Source organism: Panthera tigris, chromosome F2, assembly GCF_018350195.1.
Source record: "Panthera tigris isolate Pti1 chromosome F2, P.tigris_Pti1_mat1.1, whole genome shotgun sequence".
Classification (NCBI taxonomy): domain Eukaryota; kingdom Metazoa; phylum Chordata; class Mammalia; order Carnivora; family Felidae; genus Panthera; species Panthera tigris.
In genome coordinates this window covers 43110426-43134071 of record NC_056676.1, presented here as the reverse complement: position 1 = coordinate 43134071, position 23646 = coordinate 43110426, and the positions used below count along the sequence as shown (strand labels likewise).

The 23646-nt window shown below is 40.7% G+C and overlaps 1 protein-coding gene across 3 annotated transcripts in view; it reads right to left on the bottom strand.

Moving 5' to 3' along the window:
* The window catches only part of CPQ (carboxypeptidase Q), a 447986-nt gene that overhangs the window by 99034 nt on the left and 325306 nt on the right, over positions 1–23646 (bottom strand). For all 3 annotated transcript variants that reach the window (XM_042972841.1, XM_042972842.1, XM_042972843.1), the window contains exon 6: positions 2233–2324. In XM_042972841.1, coding sequence (XP_042828775.1) covers positions 2233–2324 — 92 coding nt within the window. The remainder of the gene's footprint in view (positions 1–2232; positions 2325–23646) is intronic.

Below are 23646 nucleotides of genomic sequence, written 5' to 3'. Positions count from 1 at the left end.
TGTCTCCCTTTCTGGAATTTCTTTTCATCCCTGAAAATGCAAAGCAGACCAGCCACCAATATATAGACTTTTGTAGAGAGGCAACATGGATACTGTCAAGATAAACCAGTTCTGTTAATGTGATTTCATACCCTCTGGAAAAAAATGTGTGTGTGTATATATATATATACATATTGCCAACCTCCTAAAAGCTTAGAATCAAGTCATTTCTGATTTTATCCATGTATTTTAGTAGGCTACAGTGAAACTCAAAACCTTACAGAGAAATAAACCTTATTTCAGATTGAAGGAATTTCAGCGGTTGAGGAAAGTTCAAGCCAGATCCACTGCAGTTTAAATCCAATTTTTTTTCCTTTGAGTAGAATATATTATCGAGAATAAATGTGCTTCAAACCAGTTCTTAGGTATTATGTTGCTTATAGAGTCCAAGGCGTATAGAAGGTGTATAGAAGCTAAAAGCTCCTCCTTAAAAATAATTCAGTTACTCTTGTCGCCTCAAGGTAATCATTGTTGCACTATATGCTAACTAATTTGGATGTAAATTAAAAAAATAAAATTGAAAAACAAAGATAAAGTGCGAACTCGTAAACATGATGTATACGTCCTTCTTGTTCAGGCCCCTGTTTCCCTCTCTACCGTGTGCTCTGACCACTGCAGCTTCCATTCCGTGCACCAGCCACTCTGAGTCCCTTCCCCTTCTTCAGTGTGCATGTGGTGCTGTCTTTGCCTCCAGCCTTCGCACATACGGTTCCCACTGCCAAGTACCCACCTCCCCCCTACCAACTCCTTTTCCTTAGCTTACTTCTATTCAGTCCTGAAGTCTCTGGTTAGATGTCATTTCTGCCCTGTAGCCTATCCTGAATGCTCTCCGTGGGCAGGTTAGGTGAGCCTCCTGTCTCTGCCATCAGTACTTTATCAGAACACTCCACACATGATTGTATGACTGAAGTTCAGTGGTTGGTGTCCTTTATACTGCAGTCTCGGTAAGTTTCGGGTGGCTTGTTTAATGACATGAAACCTAGTGCCTAATCTAATGCATGAAGCATAGTAGGCGGGACGCTATATTAAATGAATGTTGCTGAATCTAGAATAGCTCTCATCTGGAGTTCTAGTCAACCACAACACATAGAAGATGATGCTACTGGCCCACCAACCAAAGGACACTTATCTGGAATAACCTGATTCTCCAGGATCACTCGAGGCCAAAAGAACTGAAGTGGTAAAAGCGTTAAGCATAAAGCATGGTTTTCCTTTGTACAGTAAATAACTATCTTCAGTGGCCAAATTCATGCCCCTTAGCTCATTATTCTTAAGCTCTAACTGAAGTAGGGTTATAGAGACTGACTCTGTAAATGATCCCAAAGGGTATAAACAAAATTCAAAAAACAAACCTTTCTCTGATTTTGATCGTTTAAGCTTGCAAATCTGTTCCTTGTAATCTGGAAATGCAGGAAAAACAACCCAGCAGCAGCAGACCAGACCCTGCTCCTCTGCCCATCACTGTTCAGCAGCTCACCCACTGATTTGGAAATTCCTCTTTGAACTAACATTTGATTTGCTCCAGAGTATCTCTGAGCTCGTACACTTTGCCCTCTCTCAACGGTTGTTCTTGACATTAATCTCCCTGCCCCCCATCTTCACCACGGTCTTGTATTTCTAATCATCATCTTCCACTATCACCTTCTTGCCTCAAGCTTCACTTTTGCCTTATTAAAGTCAGTGTCAAACCAAGCTGTCTTCCACATAGCCTGGTCTGAGGTGCTGCCAGTCCCACTGCCATTATCGATGCTCCTGGCTGGCTCTAGGCCCCAGCGTTTGGTTCTAAATCCAGGAGGATTTAGAGCATACAAGTATGGGAGAGGGCTCAGTGGGGAGAGGAAATGCTTACCTATTACTGTTTCTCTGGCACACAAGAAATAGCTGAACCAGAGAGGCTTTAAGAAAATGGCAGCGTGGCAGGTGGGATTCCTCTAAGGTCACAGACCGATGCAGAAACAGAGAAGCCCTCAGGTCTACAACATAGCACCCTCGGTTCACCAGTGCATTCTCTGCCATAGGAATGGATGAAGGCTTTTGCAAGGGGTGTTTGCTGGGGTCAGCCTACCACAAAGAATTGTTGAGAGTCTTCCGGACAATAGAGGGAATTTTTCAACCAAAAGCGCAGATGCTTCCGGTTTATTTACACTAATGTTAAACACGCAAATGCCCAGCAACCCGTGGCTACTTCCTTACCTTGTGTAACTGATAATACTGGAAGGCACCGATTCCACCTTGCTCCTCTGCAGTCCAGAGCACCAAACGCAGAGTCCTCTTGGGTCGCAACCCTGGGAAAAATAATAAAATAAAACGAGTGATCCTTCAGGTGATTTAAAATTTTTTAAAAATGGCAAGGCCCCTCATCTGCATTCTGGAGACAGGAGGAACTCAGAGGCACGCGTAGTCATCTCTTGCTGATGTGGCTGCCTGATTCAGAGTGTGGCTGACACAGCAAAGAAGCGCCCTCAGGGCTGATCTCCAGGGCAGGCTAATGGAGAAAGGGGTTGTACAAATGCTGCCTGCAGGCCAGAAGTGAGAGCCTCTAATCATATCCTGAATGGACAACCTGCCCAGCAGGACCCAGTGGAAGGCCAAGGTCAGTGGAATGTTAGATTGCACAGAGAAGATGCAGTCAGCAGGACTCTAGGCAGATCAGGGAGTCTTCCAATGACTAACCGAAACCCAATCATTTGGCTCTGCTGCAAGATCAGGTGTGAAGGGGGTTGCTCCTTAGTCTAAATCCACAAGCTGTCTGTGCTATCCTCAGTGACATGATGGCTGCAGAGCAGATACCGTGTTAATGGTTACCCACGGTCATTTTCCTTTACTATTTGGAAATACAAGGTCATTCGCTTCAGGTCAATGAAAATGAATTGCATGCAGATGACATTTTATTTACCTTATTGCTTCACAAACAGCTCGGTGACAATTTCATCGACTTGGGAAATACAAATTTCTGTCTTGGAGTTATTAAAGATCTGGCACATCTAGGACCATTTTTCAGTGACAGTGTCTGCTCAGTAAAAGTTAACTACAAGGATATCTGTTTTCCAAACTGGAAAAAATGGGAACGCAATATGGTAAAAGTCTCATTTTGTGACCAAGAATTAAAACCTGTTCCGATTTGGACCTTCTAATATCATTTGAGAGAAATAACCGTGACAGAACAACAAGAAGCTGGGCTTGACTCTTATTAAGAGGATCTATGCGCCTGCCTCACCACAGGGGAGCCACAGGGAAGGACTCTGAGGGGCACTGAGACGGGCATGCTACAAATCTCCAGTGTAACCACACAAGTGCTGCCACCCAGGCATGCGGCCTTCGAGGGAACAGCCTGGCCAGCTGCAGCCAGGATGATAAATGCTCCTGGGGAAGGGAGATGGGACCTGCCTCCTCCTGGCCCCAACAAGTATTCTCCTTTCATAAGCCTAGTGCTAAGGAGCTGAATGGGCGCTACATTTTCCACTAAATTGAATATTGTTGTGAAGCCACTTTACACTCGAGCATTTTAACATAATAAAAAGAATACAGGCTTAGCTTGTAGGCTGACCTGAGTTCCCATTAAAGCCTGGGCAAGCAATGTCTATATTCAATTGCTCAGAAAATGCCACTGCTGCGTTCTTCTAAGTCCATCGAGAGCCCAGCTGCTCACCTCTGCTAGCGTGGTGGTCAGAGCCCCACCTCCTTCTGCCCAAGCTACTCCTCCTGCAGCCAGACGGCCCCTGTAAAACTGAAACTGGGTCATGTCATTTCTCTGCTCAAAACCTCCAACAGCCAGAATGTAAGCTTCTGGAAGACAAGGTTAAGCTTGTTGATTCACTGTGATGCCCTCAGTGCCCAACCTGCTTGGCACACCTTGGGTACCCAATAAATCGGCAAGGAACGGATAAATGAATCCAAACCTTGGGGTGTCACTTAGAATAAAATTCAAAGCCTTCCACCGCTTTCTCAGCCTCATCTCCTAAAACTCTCCAGCTAGCTCACTCTCAGGCAAGCTGTTACAGTTGAAAACGGCAGGCAGAGCTGGTGAACCCTGCTATCATTAGGCACTAGCTGTGCAACCACTGGGAAATCGATCTACCTGAACTTCAGCCACCTTATCTGAAAAGTGGAGAGAATACTATATGCCTATCCCATAACTCTTTCATGGGATGGTTGTGAGGATGAAATGAAATGTGATAATGTATGGAAGACAATTCTGTGCTTGGCATGTGGCAGACATTTAATAAATGAACTATGAAACTTCACAATGGGTATCTAGGCACAGAATGCACACTTGTACCCTTAGAGAGAAGGGGCATCTAAATACTCAGACAGCAAGTTCTTTCAAAGGCATTCAGGTGCCTGCTGACAAGGAATCCTGAAGTGCCCACTGCCTGCTCCAGAGTCAAACTAGCCTCTCACATTCAAAGCACAAACGTCAACCATTGCGGGAAGAAGTCTAACTGGTATATCTAAAGATCACAACCTTTGGTTTTGCTAAAAGAAATGTGCTTAATGTCACTTTAAGTCAAATGACACTTTGCTTGCCACATAGAAAAAATAGGAGAGGATAAAGTACTACAAGTAAAAATTCTGAACATTTGTTAGTGCATAAAAAGGAAAAAAAATATTTTCTTTTCACATTATCTCTGCACCTACCAGCAAAACAGTACCAAATTACTAAAATGATGGAATTCTCTAAATAAGGATAAAAGGACAGTTAGCACAGGTTAGAAAAAATCATTTTTTTAAAAGTAAATGCCTTGAATATCCCTATAGATTTGGCATTCCACCTGAAAATCATTATTGTACGGTATTAGTCTCCTTCCCATTTCAAATCAGCCAGATGGCCAATGATATTATATTAAGATAATAAAGAAGTAATCAGTCGAAATGAGGAATGGTAGGGCCTCCAAACAACAGGAGCAGAGCTGTTGATGTAAAGCTGGCTCTAAAAAGACACACGGAGCCTCATTCAAGCCCCTGAGAAAGCAGCTCAGTTCCCGGCAGCACGGAACACCAGGGCCTGCCCCACGTTCAAAGTGAAGGGCCAGACAGAAGAGGTTAGGAAAGCAGTGGTAAGCACATGGCCTGACTGAGCTCCAAAGTCTCTACTCTGATATTCTGGCTGTCTCTAAACCTAAGACAAATGCGTGACTTCATTCAATGACTGGACTCTGCTCCTAGTGTGGGGTTTGGACCCCCAAGCCACCCGAGTCCGCAGACGGGGAATGCGGGGCCTGGAAAGAGGCTGGCCATGAATCTGAGTAAGTATTGTTTGAGTCCCTGCCCTGCTACTTCCGTCTCCGTGACTTCAGAATAGTTACCTGATCTCTCTGGGCCTCAGTTTCTTCATCTGTACAGTAAGGAAAATGGTCATTGCCTCATAGGATTGTTAAGAAAATTAAATGAGATGAGGAAAATATGTATCAAGCATGGTCCCTGGCACATAGTAGGTTTTCAAGAATTGTTAGTTAGCTTCTTTCTGTATGATTGCCCACAACTTCTTAGTCTGGGCCAGTAATCTCCAGGGAGATCTTGTGGGAAAGCCAGGAAAGAGGCACAGTCCTCATTCCTCATCCTTAGGAACCGGAGAATATCTCTTTATTCAGAGTGTGTACTCAGCCAGTGGAAAAACTTCATCTAACTTGTAGAAAAATGCATACCCTCTTTCAGTGTGGAATGCTTCCTCAACACAACATAGAGCATATCCAAATCTAAGTAAAGACAGGAATGGGTTCCTCACTTCTTAAAAGTAAGGGTTAACCGGAATTGTTAGTTTCTGAATAAAGTCAAAGAACTGGAAAAATATGAAAACTGAATAAAGCTGATATAAGAATATCTGTTTATCATTTTTCTTTTTCTTTTTTTAAATTAATTTTTATTTTTTTTAAATTTAAATTTAAGTTAATTAACATACAGTGTAGTCTTGGCTTCAGGAGTAGAACCCAGTGTTTTCATCTCTTACATAAGACACTCAGTGCTCATCCAACAGGTGCCCTCCTTAATGCCCGTCACCCATTTAACCCATCCCCCTCACCCACCTCCCTTCCAGCAGCCCTTAGTTTGTTCTCTGAATTTAACAGTCTCTTATGGTGTGCCTCCCTCTCTGTTTTTTATCTTACTTTTCCTTCCTTGTGCATCTCAAATCCAAACTAGATTTAAAAGCTAAGAAAGAATTCTAAGTATATAAAATAACCACAACAACAATAAAGCAAGATCACCCATAGCAAGACAACATAGTGATATGAACTAGTATGTAGGGGTATGATTTTATAGACATGGGGTAAACAAATAGCTCAATATCATCCTGACTCACAACCTTGGCCCTGGCACAGCACTGGCCGCAGGTAAGCACAGGAAAGAAAGTCTTACAAATGGAGGTGAGTGGTAGGACTCTGGTCTCAGCGGTCTAGGAGTCAGGTGTCATTGAGGTTTTGTCAGAAGACAGGCAACTCATTCCCCTTTGGATGTACAGAAACTTCTCAGAGATTTCTCACCCTCCTGGAATTTCTGTTAAGAACTCCAGATAGCATAGCACACATTTTACAGCATATGGTTTCCCTCTTAAAAAAACATAAAGTGCTGATATTGTGTCAGAATGTTGTCTTGTTTATGAAATACGATATACATGCATTTTCACTTTCATTTTTACTGAGGAAAATAATAATGCAAATGGGAAAATAGTACCTAGGAGAAAAGGTAAAAACCATCTGGTGGAGTTTGTTTTTCATTCTTATCAAACCTGGAGATGAGAAGGCTGAGAGGTGACTTTCATTAAACTGATCAGTTGAAAGGTCAGTTGACTGTCCTACACTTGCACCAAGTGGGGCAAAGCAAAATCAACTCACATTAATCCAACCTTGTAGATAGCTTTCCCATATCAGGAGTTCTAAAGAATGCTACTTGTTAACAATATGTGTCGACTCAAATGTTCACTTACTGCTCAGTTTCAATCCCTCCCAAACTATGGGTGAGTACTGTTCTCCCTTCTTTGACCTAACTTTGCAGAGAAAACACAACTTTCTCTTAGAGTAAATGCTGTATACCTATCTTCCATATAAATGCACTAGTTCATAAATAGACTTGTTGCCCAGCTCTCTTTTATCAATAGCTCAGGAGAGTGCTTACATTTAGAGATTTCTACCCCTGCAATAAACTTAATTAACATAATATCTGAGTTATAAGATAAATGGCACATTAGCATCTAAATTGAATGAGAAGAGGCTGTAAGCATAGTGGTTAAACAGATGGATTTGGTGGTCAAGACCTATTTCCACCTTATGCAAGTTACATAATTTGTCATATGGTATATAAGCACATTATCATTGTTTTTTTTTTTTTTTAATAGGGTCATTGTTGAACACAGATTATTTTAGTGAAATAAACTATAGCTACTTCTCTTTATAGGCAGGAACAGAAAATCACTTTGAAGATCTTTTGTTCTTGGAAAAATCATTTGGTGTCTTAGTTATGTAAATATGAAGCAATTAGGCACTTTTGGGGGGTCTTGGGGCAGGGCAATAACCGGTTTTTTTTTTAAGTTTTTTTTTGTTTTAATGTTTATTTATTTTTGAGAGAGAGAGAGAGCGCTAGTAGGCTGAAGCAGAGTCCAGGCTCCAAGCTGTCAGCACAGAGCCCAGTGTGGGGCTAGAACCCACAAACCGTGAGATCATGACCTGAGCTAAAGTCAGAGGCTTAACCAACTAAGCCACTCAGGCACCCCCTAACCTGATTTTTATATTCCATCTTGTATATTCCATCTACCTCTGAGTCATCTAGAGGAAATGGACTCTGGGCAGGAGGCAAATCAGTGTGTAAAAGGAGCCTAGGGCCTTCTGGGAGGAAAGCCCCAGTGTCCTCACCCACCTCCTTGGATTGGGGGTTGGGGACGAGAGACCTGTTGGGTCAGGGTGACAATGACTAAGGTCTTGGGACACAGGAAGTCCTGGAAACAACTGAAATGAAGTGACCTGATGAAGGGAGAAGTCTGGGCTGGTGACTCAACACAGTCACCCAGGGCTCTAGGGAAAGGGCTGATTCCAGCCTAGCATGTGGCCAACTCCGGATCCTCCAGATCCAGCCACCCTGGCACAGAGGTTATGGTTTAGGGAGTAATAGCTGAAGATGAGAATGTAAACAAAGAGTTGCAATCTTGTTGCCTAAAATGAGCACCGCTGTGACTCAGGGGTACAAACAATGCCACGCACAGCAGTCACAGGTGGCTCCAGCTGCAGGTTTTGGAGGGGAGACTGGCCTATTCGGCCCAAGTAAAGTCCTGGGATTAATGGACAATCTGGAGGTGGCGGGAGGGACCTCAAAAAGAGATAATAGACTTCCTGCTAATAAGGACTGTGGAGGCTTGAATGATTAACTGTAAAGGCGATTAAAGAGATGTGATCATATTTATAACCTGTGTTTGTGGAACGGGTCATAACAGTTATAATTTCCATAATTCAAAAGGAACAGTCCTACCTCATTATAATGATTAGGATTCTATTAGCCAGGAAAATCACAATTAATCATTGCTGAAGCAAAAGCACAGTGACTACCAGTGCGTGAAGGCCATTTCTGGCCCTAACCCAGTTTCTCACCCTCATCTCCTGCTTCTGCCTCTCCTCCTAAGCTCCAGCCACATCACATTTCCTATCCGTCCCTGAACATGCCATGCTGGCTCAGATATTTGGTTCTTTGTATATCTTCTTCCTATCTAGAATGCCACTGCACTTTTTCCATCTGGCAAACTCCTATTCACTCAACAAAGCCCATCTCTAATTTTACTTTCTTTGGGAAAGCTCCCCTAACTCTAGGGCAAAGTTGGCTACTCCTTTCTCAATGTTCCTCTAGAACTTCATCCGTACCTCTCTTTTCACTTTCAACCACATTTAAAGGACATTAATTTTCTGAGACTGACACATTTCTGTTTTTCATAATCCTGGTCCAGATATAACAAGTGCTGAATAAATGCTTATTGGCTGACTGAATGAATGAATGCCTACTTACATTTATATAAATATAAATAAAAGCTACTGCCTTTTCATTTAATCTAAAGCATATTAGTGCCTCCTGGCTTCACAGAAAGTTGGTAAGATATGCTCTTTTTTTGAAACCAAAGCCCAAATAACACGGGTAAAACCACCCCAGTTGTCCAGATAATCAGATGTGCTTCAACTTCAACAGGAGCCTCAGTTGCGATTGCATTTACTTATTTTTGCAGCACAGGTGGGTCTAGTCAAAATTTAGTACAACAGCTTTTGTCGAAGAAGTCATTAAATCAATGCATTATGGTCAACAGAAATCTTTCCAGCAGCTAACTGTATTAGATGATAGGTATTTGCATTTTGAACTCTGACAGTTCTCTTTAATTTTTTACCAGATATTTGTTCTGATTATAAAGACAATATATATCCTTTTAAAAACTGAACTAAGAAAAACAATGAACAAGTGGAAACAAATAACCTCTAAGCATATTGCTATATTTCCTTATAAATTTTGTATGCAAGTATGTGTACATGCAAACTGTGATATTTTATATATAGTTTTATACTACTTTTTCCACTCAAAATCATGGCATACATGGCCTTTATCTTCTATAATTAATAATCAAAGAAATTATTCTTAATTGTTTTAGCTATTCCCTTATTATTGGATGCTTAAGATATTTATCCTTAGGACAAGTTATTAAAAGTAGAAATACCAAACCTAAATAATATAAACATTTTTAAGGAGCTTGAGACATGTCACTAGTGTCCTAAAGAAATGTTACCAATTTATATTCCCACCAGCAGTGTGTAGGAATATTCGCTTCTACTTAGTGTGGAATTTTTAATCCTATCTCCTTTGTTTTGATACATTCTATTCATTTTCAGCCCTAATAATCACACAAACACACACTGAAACTGTAGTGTTTTTTTTTAACTTTATCGAGACAAATGTTAAGTTTATTTCTGATGCTTGACTAGAGTTAAAATATGTGAATTGATTTTTCTTATTTAAATCGCCTGATAGTAGGGCTTTTTCATCAGTATATTTCCAGGATTATGTTAGCATCATGTAGGGATCACAAGTCTGATCTAGTTGGCATCTTTAAACATACTATTTCTTTTTCCCTATCATTATTTCGAGTGTTCTTATCTGCAAGGAGAAATTGAGAAGCCTGGTTAATGATAGATTTGAACTCTGAATCACATTTCTGTTAAGAGCTCTACCTTGCAAAAACATCCAAATGGGGAAGAGTTAAACACAAAGTACGATGTCTGAAAAAATGATGGTACATCAAGTACAAGTACTGAGACTTCTCTTACAAATTCACAGTCAGCAATATAGTTCTTTAAATTTTATTTCTTGTGAAGATGGCGCTGTGTGAGAAGAACGAAACTGTTTATGCTTGAATCAGGGGTTATCAGAAAGTAATACATCTCCAACAAGCAACGGAGAGGAGGAAATTTCCAGGCTCCCCCTTCAAGACGAAACAGCAGACATGAAGCACAAGTTGTTTATATGCAAGGGCGTCATGAAGCTGCTTCTGGGAACTCTTGCAAGTGCTCCTCTCTAGGGTTACGGTCAGGGGGTTTTCTCGTCAGTTCTTTGTGTATAAAATTAGTTATGAGGTCGCCCAAATTTGTTTTTGACCAATAATTAACCACACTTTTTGTTCTTGGTTTCATCTAAGTTTGAGTTTTCAGGCGAGAACACATTCGGTAGGGTCAACACATTGTTTGAAATCAGTTTTGAGCAACAACAAAACCCCCATCCTTCTCGAGCACTGTCCGTTCTTGGCTCCCAAAGTGATCACTCAGTGTTCTTGCTGAGGACAAACCTCATCATTGGAAGCACAGGATCATCAAAATGTCCCCTCCTTTCCATTCCCACTGCAGATACCATACTTTAAGCCCTCTGAATCACTGCAATCACAAACTGTCCACTCTGTAAAGCTGCCGCAGATTCATCTTTTTAAAATAGTGCTTTGAACATGTCACTGGCTGCATGAAAATCTGTAATCAGTCCTTACTATCTGCAGCAGTAGTCTGCCTCCAAACTTTTTTGAATATGCATCTCTGTCAGCGATGCAATTTTGAGCACGCATTAACACATGTGTATGTTTACGCGTAAATGACACATATGCAATATTGTCAAACACTTAATATATTAATGAAAGTATTTCTTTTTTTAGATAAGAAATAAATATTTTCCCATACCCAAATGATGATCCTACATAGTTCCTGGCTTCAGAGACCACTGGTCTATAACGTAGAGCCCATAGGCATTAGAATGGCATTTGAGGCTTTATACAGACTAGTTCCAATCTGCCTCTAGACTTATCTCCAACTACTCTAGTTTCCAAAGCCTCAATTCCAGAGAAATCGGTCTCTTCATTTTCTTCCCATCTCTGTGCTTTTCCTCATAACCCTTATCCTACCCCATCTGCCCCTCCTTTTTTTCTTGACTTGACCAATGTCCCAAACATCTTGTAAGACCCAGCTCCAATTCCTCCTGCTCCACTCTCTCCTTCCTCTGAACTGCAAAACTGTTATTTTCTGCTCCACGCATTTGGCAAGTGGTCACAATTAGTGTACTTTCTGCTTTGGGTTTCCACATGCAGCTCCTGGTAAATCAAAGAGCTCTATATGTTGAATGGATTAACACACTTAATAGAAATGGTTGTAAGTTACAATGAGATGGATAGAGATTAGATCTATAAAAAGAACTTTTGGACAGAGTATTTTTAAACATTAAATCAATTATCAGTTCCATTTGCCTAAGGGAAAGTAAAACTTGGAAATAAGGCGGGGAACATGGAAGGAGGCTGGAATCTCTGAACCTCTGTTAGAGCTAGAATATTATAGTTGATGCCTCTGCAGATACTGAACCCATCCACAGGGACATGGGACTGGCATTTTCTCAAGAGAAGTGCTTGGCCTTCCAAGAGATGTGCTGTTTATCTCAAACATTTTCATTCCTCAGTTAGGGAAAGCGTGAGACACATTTGTATTCTCCAGATAAAAGAAACCTCAGAGCAAACTCAGGGGTGTTTACATGAAATTTCAATGCTTCAAAATTTATGAACCTTACACTGCCAAGGAAATAGACTATCTGACCCTTATGGAGCTTTTGCTTTTCCAGGTCATTGTGCCACATCTTATGTATAACCACTATTAGGGTAAGAAAGAAATTTTATATAGTCTGTTCAAAGTATTTATAGGAGCTTGGAAAAATTTACTTTAGCTCTCAGGGGAATGCCATCTTAGAAAGACTCCCCAGGTTTATCTGCTGTTCCTTCTAGGGCTGAGCTTACAGGGGTATGCTTGGTGTCTGTGAACACTCCACTTCTGAAATGAAACCAAACCCATGCAGTTATGTGCTTAGTGTGGGAAGGAATGCGATGCCTCCATTCTTAGAACTTTTCCCAGGACCCCTGTCCTCAAACCTTAAAATCAAACTACTAGATTTTTTTCCCACTGTGTAGACACTAATATTTCAAGAACATTATTTCCTGTCATTTCCACATTTTACACTTGTTAAAACATGTCATTGCTGTCCATCTTTCGATACATGAGCATACATTTAAGAATTCTAGTCCATAAAGGAAGAAACCAAAATTCTGTCACAGGAGAAGTGGACATACAAATCAATAAATACTTGGACTAACTGTGCAGAAATCAAAAAGCTTAAATGGCATAATCAAAGCTACTCAAAATATCAGACTCACTCATTCAACAACTATTCCTGGCCCAGGAACTGAGGGATTTAGGGCTGAAGAGGACAGTCATGCTCTCTGGAGTCATGGAATCTAAACTTACAATCTAGAAGACAAAGAGAGTAAGAAACTCCTACATTATTCTTATCACTACTGCCATCACTATCATTGTTGTAGGCACTTGTAATTCATCTAAAAAATTAACTTATCATTGCTCTGCATGGAGAATGAGGTTACTCCAGAGAGAGAGACTTGCACTGGCTTCACAAATTGGAACTGGGACATAGGGCAGAAAGGTAATGAAGGAAAGAATTAGATGAGAGCAACCATATAGTGGTACAGCATTTACAGCATCCCTCATATGATTTTAGAGATGGTCAGCACTCAGTGCAAGCTGGGAGAGACAGGACCAAGGTTTACTGGGCACTCAGTACTGTCCCAGACACTATGCTGTTTCCAGATAATATCTCATATACTTTTAGAAACATTGCCCCATTTAATTCTGCAAAGCAAGTAATACTGCCTTCCCCTTTTACAAATAATGAAAGTGACAGGTATAGAAATTAAGTCACTTGCCAAGACTATATAGCTAATAAATGGCAGAGCTGGGATTCTAACTGGGACTGCCAGATGCCCAACTTATCCTTTTTTTTTTAAGGTTTTATTTATTTTTGAGACAGAGAGAGACAGAGCATGAATGGGGGAGGGGCAGAGAGAGAGGGAGACACAGAATCGGAAGCAGGCTCCAGGCTCTGAGCCATCAGCCCAGAGCCCGACGTGGGGCTCGAACTAACGGACCGAGAGATCGTGACCTGAGCTGAAGTCGGACGCTCAACCGACTGAGCCATCCAGGTGCCCCCAACCTATGCTTTTAACTACATCAGATCTCTGCCTTCCCAAGCAATAAGTTGCATGGGAAGATCTGACCAGTCATGTACCTTCTTCTGTCTTTTTTTTTTTAGGTAAAACTCTAGCTTCTTCTGTCTGTTTTTAGGTGAAACTCTCACATTAGAGAGTATAATCTCATGAAGCTACTGTTTCCCTTCCCATTACTCAAAGGTCTGTATTAGCACCTTCAAATTCCATATAAAACTGCCCAATTTCAAAGAGACAAAGTGGCAAGAATATAGCCTGTAGACCATAGACTGGTCAGTAGGGGTGAGAGCTGGGACCAGTGCAAAGAAAGAAATGTTCTAGGCAGATGGAGATAAGCAAGCAGACCCTATGACCTTCAAAAGTTGAACCACACTGGAATTTCATATTTATCAACAGGAATGACAAAAGTCTTGAACTGCTGGGTCTGAAAATCATCACTAACTTGAAATAAGTAGGAAACAGAGAAGGAAAATAACATTTTCTATATAGGTTGCTGAAGACTCATTGGTATTTTGGGAACCTGAGCTCCAGAAATAATAAAATTGAATCTAAAAAAATTATAAGCCTAGCATCCATTTAGACAAATCAACAAAATGCATTTTCTGCACACAAAAAAATCACAGGTGTGAAAAATCAGGAAAATATTACTGTCAAGATTATTGTAGAAAAGAAGCTCCAAATGCAAATATATTAATTTTTATGTCAACAATAAATCCATTAGAAAAACATAACTCATAAGGACATAGCAGGGGTTTTAAGTTCTCCTATGGAAAAATGATTTTTTAAACATCAGGTTTTCACTGCTCTCTGCAGAGGGAGATTATACCAGAGGGACAGTCATAATTGAGTTTAGGAATAGATCTGGAGGAGGGCAGAAAGGTGATCAAAGCACAGATTGGTGGAGAGCAATTACATAACAGTGAAAGTATTTACAGTTCCACTGATGCTGTATTAGAGACAGCTGGCCAACTGGTGGGGAGGTGAGGCTGGGGAGAGAAGGGAGCAGGATTTATTGGGTACTTACCACTATGCCAGACACTGTGGTAAGTTCTTTCCAGACGTTATCTCACTTAACTTTCACAACAATCCTTTAATACCTGGAGTATTACAATAACTGGGGGTATTATCCCCAAGTTACAGATAAGGAAACAAAGACTAAAAGAATGTTAAGTGATTTGCACAACTTCACAGAGCTAGTAGGTGCTATAGGCTGAGTATGAATCCAGATTTTCTTCTACCCTAGTGTCTATGCCTTTTCAATCAGAGACCACCCTGATTCAGGTCCCTATACATCGAGAACATTCTTGGACATACAAAAGACAAAAATAAGGCAAATACTAAAGACATTACCACAGAGGCTGAACTTCAATAACAATGTGAAAGTAACTGAGCTGCTTTCTAATGAACGTCTCACCACGCTGACCATGTCCTGAATCATCAATGTTAAGTCGCAAGGTGTCACTACAGAGGACAGCACTTGTTTTCAAGTCTTCCTATTCATTTCCACCAGGACCCCACCTTCTAACCTCTCCTCAAGTTTTTAGTGCAATCTTAGCCAGGAAAATAAGGATTGAGATAAACACCATGTTAGGGAAGGAAAAGAAGCAGAATGAAGATACACACAAAGCACGACACGGAAAATCAACTACCGCTAGCCTGTGACTTGTAGAAATCACAGAAATCACACAAATCCCACTGTGAGCTGCTGGCCTTGAGGCACCGCCATCGTCGTTCTCCCACACAGCACTCTGCTCAAAGTCATCCCCTTCTATGAGAATTTAGCAGGGCTTACTCTCTCACTGGCTTGACCAGGGCATGAGTGAAAGAAGGAAAGAAAGGAAGGAAGGAAAATGAATGAGAAATTAAGAAGATCCAGAGAGAAAAATGACTAGGACATTGAAGACATAGCTATGATGTAAGTGATGAAACCTGTTTCTGTTTAAAGAATAAACAGAATAAGGAACATTTTCCCTCCAATAGATAAGTAACTCCTTAAATAGAAACTGGTGACCATAAACAGCACTGACACAAACTCAAGAAAAGATGTGGACACCTTACTCTGTCTCTTCCTATACCTCTTGCCAACAGCCCCTTGGTTGGGGAAGTGGTCAGCAAACCATACTTGCTCCTTAGGCCCCGCATCTACCCTCTACAATAAGGAAAAACCAGAGGTGGCATGGGGGAGATGAAGTGGAGAGTATCTGAGACCAAGTAGAAAGAATGCTGGAACATATCCAACACAGAATCCAAAAATCCAAGGAGGAAGGTGCCCATCTGGCCTGGCTCTCTGAGGCATCAGAAGGAGCACTGTGGTTTCTAGACACTAGCACAGTGCACGTGTAGATGGAGGGCAAGAGCTCAGGGACTGATCTGCTGGGGCCAAGTGACTGGCCGTGTAGAGGCTGCCAAGGCACAGTGACTGAGCGGGTTCTACCTTGTGTGGTAAAGAGGCATTGTGCATAGGACCAGATGGTCTCCAAGGCCAAGGGACATGGGAAGGACAGTGCATGGCCCAGACTTCAGACCCAACAAAGTCATCATGTGAAGAAGCAGTCATGAGAGAAATACAAACCAGAAAGACTTCCATGGTGTCATGCCGATCCTGACATGGATAGGAGAACACTAACTACATAATAGAGATGTTTGCTAATGAGGTTCAGTAAAAGGAAAGCTAGCATTTTTATTGAGTGCCTATTATATGCATTAGTTCCTTTGATTCTTCTCAATAGATTTTCACCATAACACAATGATGTCAGTATTATTATTTTTCCATTTCAACAGATTAGAAACGGAGGCTGAAGGAGGTGAAGCAACTCACTCCTGGTCACTTACAGTCATCACCCCTTGTCCACAGGGGATACGGTCCAAGACCCCTGGTGGATGCCTGAAACCACAGATAGCACTGAATCCTATATGTACTGTTTTTTTCCTATATGTACATACCTATGATAAAGTTTAATTCATAAATTAGGTGCAGTAAGAGATTTAGCAACAATAACTAATAGTAAAATAGAAAAATAAAGCAATACACAGTAACGAAAGTTATGTGAATGTGGTCTCTCAAAATATCTCGTTGTACTGTGTTCATCCTTCTTGTGATGATGTGTGATGACAAGATGCCTACGTGATGAGATGAAGTGAGGTGAATGAGGTAGGCCCTGTGACTGCAGCATTGGGCTAATACTAGCCTTCTGACAATACTCTGCTTCTGGACTGTGGTTGATGGTGGGTAACTGAAACCATGGAAAGTGAGATGTCAGACAAGGCGGGGGATGACTTGTGTATAATAATGGTAGAAGCAGAACTTGAACCCTTTTGATCCTGAATGCCACAGTTTAAGCCTATACTCCTGTACATGGGTCCCCACGGTAAGCCCTGCGGGCCGGGGCTGACTCACTTGACGATTGAAGATGATAACAGATGATATCATCATATACCCACTCACAAGGCACTAATAAGAAAAGTACTCTCTCGGCCAGTCACAGAACTGAAAAGTTGAGGAGGTCCTATTCTCTCAGCACTGGATTCACCCTGGCCACAAAGTTTGTGGCATATTTGAATAAACAGCTTAAAATGTCCAAGCATAAATCTACACATTATACAGAGTCTACTGGGCTATAGATCCCAGTTTCCTGGCTCTCCTTGGTTTGACTCACCAACACGTTGCTTAAATCTATTTCTGTATACTTAGGGGATCAATAGCATAAAGCATCAAATTGCTCCGAGCAAATAATTTTGTCTTCAGATTCTTCAAATGACAATAGGCATTAAAGAGGTTTTTTTTTTTTTTTTTTTTTTTTTAAAAAAAACAAAGATGTCAGGTCATTTCCTCAAGGCTTGGGCTTTCCAAGGACCTAAAGAGGAAGGAGGGTTCACTACCCAACCACATTAGCCATATACATGTTCAAGTCCTCTGTAAGGCAACAGTGTTGACTTACTTACTCATTTTTGAGCCTTGAACTTGGAGTACTTTGAGTCAACTGCCTCATCTAATCCTAGCCAGACTATTTTACTGTTCCAGCATTAAATAACAGCACCAGCGTGAGTCTCCTCGCGCCTAACAGACCATGGGCATTAAGTGTTAAATAAACAGGACTTATCCCAGTGTTTCACAGCCTGCTTCTTTACAGTATTAAAACTGTTGCTTCATCCCCTTGAGGTTCCCAAGTAAGAAAAACAGCCTGTTTTTTATTATAAGCAATAACAATTTCCCGTCCCATCTAGAAAATGCATGCCATTGCCCAGAATAAAGTTTATTTCAAGAATTAGATCACCTTAGACTGTAAAGCATAACTGTGTTCTGGTTGCCTGTGGGTTTTTTTTTTGGTGGGGGGGGAGGGAGAAATCACAATCCACTTTGAAAATTTACACACATTTGTCATTTTAGAAATAGTTCTTTGCTTTGGCTTTTGCGTGAGTAAAGGATTTTTCTAAGGACAGTGTCAAATAGCCCCATGATTACTCCCATTTTGCTATGCTAATCATTATCTTCCATTACTAGGCTACAGGCTCTGTCAGTTTTGAAAACAGCCTCTTTATGGAAAATAAAATATGAGTCAGGAGGCAAGCAAGTTCTCGGTGGCATTTGCGTGTGTCATTTTATTCTAGGCAGTACCTGTGGCATTTCTGCAGGGTGGGCCTGCTTTCATCAGCTGTAAAGGCATCGTGAGAAGACACCAGCACTCAAAGATCTGGCTGGAAAAACGCCACACGGCTTCTGTTAAAACAGTTGGATGCCAAAAATTAAGGCACATAGAAATCTATAAAACTCCAAATGAAATGGAAGGTTGTTTCTCTCTTCCTAGATGCCCCTCTCATTCCAGAGGTAGCTGATAAAGACATCGGTTTGGAGTTTGACAGAAAAAAACAAAACAAAACAAAACTCTTCAAACAAACAAAACTTTTAGAGGACGGGGATGGGAGGGGGCAGGATTGAGAGCAGAACTGTGCTATTTAATGACTGAGGCTGAATATGCTTTCTACTGGTTTTCTTTCATGTTTCTTCATAAAGCATTTTTCATGCTTTCCTGCTATTTTGTAGCAGCTTTTTTTTTTTCTAATATACTTAGGTTGCCAAACTAAAAAAGAATCCCTGCCCCCATGTACTCTATTTAGTTGAAAGACGAGTTTCAACTGTTCCATGCAGGAGAGTGAGCAGGCAACCTGTCACAGAAGTCAGGCAACAAAGGGCTCCCTTCAGAGCCTGTCCGTTTCCAGGTCCTGCCACTCTGTGCCCAGAGAAGTCAGTCCCCTGTGCACCTGCGTCCTCCTGGGCTGCCAGCAGGGTTGTTGGCACCACACATCAGGGATCCAGCCACTGTATTTACATTTTAATAAGAATTTTTGCTTTTATTCCTTTTTCTTGTTTGCTCCCAGGGGTTCTAATAAAGGGAGAAACAAAGTAATAACCAATTCACATAAGGAAGAATCAGCTGCATTTGGCTGAACGGACAACTTGGACTAAGAAATCAGAACTGGAATTTTTCAAATAGGACAGATACATAGAAAGCAACAAATGTGCTTTGGGTAAGTTTTATTTCCCTTGCACTTCTTTGTACAGAGAGCAATGCCCTGCCATCCTATTTACTGACTATAACAGGTGTAGTTGGAGTCACAGACCCCTGTGACAGTGTCTGCTGGATTCAAGCTTCTGACACCTTTTTCAGGTCAGGTGTGGGCAAATCTAAGGAACAGCAGGACAAGTACATGGGAAGAGAGTCAAAAAAAACAACTCAATTCTTAGATGCTTTCACTCCCATTCAATCTCACTTCTATCCCTTATGCAAATTGTAAGTCTTCTTGGTGCCAAAACTGCCACCTTGCTTTTATAGAACTTCTATGAGCCTTCTTTTGACAACTGCAATAAACTCTCAAAATACCATAAGTACAAGGATTTCAGACCAGCTGACTGACTCAGCTGCCAAGGCCCCTCTGTTAGGCATGGCCAGGCTTATTTAGACTTTGCGTCCCTCGCCATACATTCTTGGGGAAAGTATCCTGGATTCTAAACTGCAGAGGGCACCTGGGATTGATGTTATTGTCAGCACATTTCATGGAGCATACGAAATAGGCAATAACATTTTTAAGTTCCCCATTGCTCAGTGCAGCAATGTGTGCACAAAAGGGGAATATATACCTCTGGAGGTGGGGAGAGGAGCCCAGAAGGACTACAAATTGAGATTTAATGTCCAGAACAACAACAAAACAAAACAAAACAAAACAAAACAAAACAAAACAAAAATCCCCCCAAAACAAAGCACAACTCTGTATACACACATTCACACATTTAGATTTCACTTCATTAAACTTATAACCTCTTCAATGAAGAGACAATGTTCATTTATAATTAGTAACATTTATATGCAGTTAACATGTCAAAGCCCATCAACAAGTTCCTTAGCATAGTTCAGGATTTAAGCTATGATAAAACTTTTCTTGCCATCTTCTTCACACTTAAGTGTTAGCTTAGGAGAAGTTGTCTTTGCTGGCTATTCAAAACAGATTTTATATCAATCCATATGAAATGATCATAAATACTCGGTTGCTAAACAAAAAAAAAAAATCATAAACCTTTCATTCAAGCCACATTTGTGAAGACCCTTTCCCCAATCTCATAGGAAATTACTTTGATTGTATTTTTCTTTTTTTTAATGTTTATTTTTTGGGGGTAGGAGGGGAGAGAGAGAGAGAGGGAGACACAGAATCTGAAGCAGGCTCCAGGCTCCAAGCTGTCAGCACAGAGCCCAATGTGGGGCTCGAACTCAGGAATTGCGAGATCATGACCTGAGCCGAAGTTGGATGCTTAACCGACCTAGCCACCCAGGCACCCCTTGATTGCATTTTTCAAAAAATAAATTTTCTTTTTCTCTTAGGAGATATCATGTTAATCATGGAAATTTTGGAAAATACAGGGAAAAGAAGGCATAACCCTATTAACGATAAATAATCTTTGCTAACATTTTGGTATTTTCCTTCAATTCTTTTTTGACATGCTTTTAAATATCTCTAAGTTGATCCATTATATGTACACGTGTGCGTGCATGTGTGTGTGTGTGTGGGGGGGTGTATCTATATACATATACACATATAGGATCCATTACACATATATTTTTTTCATTTTGCATTACAAACTACTAATTTATCTGTTATTTCACAGCCTTCCTATAATTCTATTTATATTTGGCTGAAAAATATTCCATTAGAAGGATAAAGCATGATTTAACTGTTCTTCAGTTGATATACTTTCCCTTTACTTCTAAGTTTAATAATACAAACAACATTGCAATCACTGGGTTCAAACATAAAGCTTTTTCAGGTATTTGAATATTTTTGAGGATAGATTATGAGAAATAGAATTAGTCAAAGGATAATTTTAAGGCTCTTGATATATCATGCCAAATTGCTTTCCAAATAGTTGGTATCAAATTATATTCCCATAAATAGTATATGAGAATGCCTTTTTGCTGTGCTCTTACCAGTATTGGTTTTATTTATTTTTTATTAAAATGGAACAGAGGTAACTCCACAGTGGGAATCTAGTCATAGGGTATCAAAGTGCAGCAAAGCTGGTTACAGGTGAGGTGGCCAAGGCTCTCAGGTTTCAAGAGAAATACCTAAGTGTGTATACATGTATAGTGTGTAGAGTCCTAGGAAGGAGCCAAAGAATTGCAGACCAACTGTATTCATCTAAAACAAAAACTTCAGTTTAATAATGACTAAACTGTACAAAAGGTTTTAACATTAATTTTCTCAAACTTCCCAAGAAACCAGTGTTTATGATTACATTAGTTTTATCAATGCAGTAGCTAAGATAAGAGAATTTCATTGAGGTGCCCACAATCCTAGAGCTTTTAACTTGTAGGGCAGGGGATCAAGATCAGACCTATAGACTACAAGACTAGTCGATTTTGTGACCTCATCAATAATTCTTAGGCTTGCTATACTCCTTGCTCTCTGGCTGAATAATTGGCTTTCAGTTTCTCAAGAAATTCTGCCGTATCTAAAACCTTGATTCATATAGAGTTAATAGAAGACTACCTTTTCCCATAAGTTCTCAGTGGAAATTTTGGAACAAATTGCTTCTTTGGTGGATATGTTTCCTTATTCTATCCTTCAGTATGACCTCAGCCATTTCTCCTGATGTACAAAAACTTACAGGGAGAACTGGAATTGGGCAGCTACAATCGAGAAAGCTCATCCATTATCTGAAGGGCTTGCCTGAAGACCAAGGAAGCCTGGCCCTCTGTGGATGCGTCTTCTGCAACCTCACTGGAAAGCTCAACCTGTCCTCTCATCCCAACATTTTAAAGTTCAAATGTAGAACCAGAATCTGCTTTCAAGGGGAAGACATGAGAGTAGAGAGGAAATGCTGCCCTGCAGCTTGGGAAGGCCTTCAATTTCTGGCAACAGAAAATTCTTAGGGCTTTATAAATGGTGAGCAAGTTCTATGCCTCAGGAGCGTAAAGGGTTTTTGGTTTCCCAGAAACACATCATAGGGGTAACTACACTGGCTGAGAAAGTACTTATAACGCAGCCTGGATGATGTTGGCCATATGTGGATCTGAAAAAGTAAAAAAACATCTAGAAAACAACCAATCGCTGTGTAAGGATCAGAATTCCATCAAGGTCAATGTTCTAGAATACAACCTCACAGGAGAAAGGATGCTGAGAAAGACCTCTGGAAATCTCAGTAGCTTTCTTAAAGGCTTCTCTTTCTCATAAAACAAGGTATCATAGAATAGTCATTAAGAATCTGGGCTCTGAATTTGACTGACTTAAAATTTAGGATGCACCACTGACCATACTAGGTAAAGCTGCATGACCTTGGGGTGATTTCAGCTTCTCCACCTAAGCCTCAGGGTCTTTATCTGGAAAATGGGGATGATACAGTAGTATTAGCCTCATGGGGAGATTGTGAAGATTAAATGAAAAAAACCTTATAAGTTAGTAGATACAAAACATCCTATAAAAATATAAGCTATTATTATTATATTATTTTTTTTTTTTAATTTTTTTATTTTATTTTTTAATATATGAAATTTACTGTCAAATTGGTTTCCATACAACACCCAGTGCTCATCCCAAAAGGTGCCCTCCTCAATACCCATCACCCACCCTGCCCTCCCTCCCACCCTGCCCTCCCTCCCACCCCCCATCAACCCTCAGTTTGTTCTCAGTTTTTAACAGTCTCTAATGCTTTGGCTCTCTCCCACTCTAACCTCTTTTTTTTTTTTTTTTCCTTCCCCTCCCCCATGGGTTTCTGTTATGTTTCTCAGGATCCACATAAGAGTGAAACCATATGGTATCTGTCTTTCTCTGTATGGCTTATTTCACTTAGCATCACACTCTCCAGTTCCATCCATGTTGCTACAAAAGGCCATATTTCATTTTTTCTCATTGCCACGTAGTATTCCATTGTGTATATAAACCACAATTTCTTTATCCATTCATCAGTTGATGGACATTTAGGCTCTTTCCATAATTTGGCTATTGTTGAGAGTGCCGCTATAAACATTGGGGTACAGGTGCCCCTATGCATCAGTACTCCTGTATCCCTTGGATAAATTCCTAGCAGTGCTATTGCTGGGTCATAGGGTAGGTCTATTTTTAATTTTCTGAGGAACCTCCATACTGTTTTCCAGAGCGGCTGCACCAATTTGCATTCCCACCAACAGTGCAAGAGGGTTCCTGTTTCTCCACATCCTCTCCAGCATCTATAGTCTCCTGATTTCTTCATTTTGGCCACTCTGACTGGCGTGAGGTGGTATCTGAGTGTGGTTTTGATTTGTATTTCCCTGATAAGGAGCGACGTTGAACATCTTTTCATGTGCCTGTTGGCCATCCGGATGTCTTCTTTAGAGAAGTGTCTATTCATGTTTTCTGCCCATTTCTTCACTGGGTTATTCGTTTTTCGGGTGTGGAGTTTGATGAGCTCTTTATAGATTTTGGATACTAGCCCTTTGTCCGATGTGTCATTTGCAAATATCTTTTCCCATTCCGTTGGTTGCCTTTTAGTTTTGTTGGTTGTTTCCTTTGCTGTGCAGAAGCTTTTTATC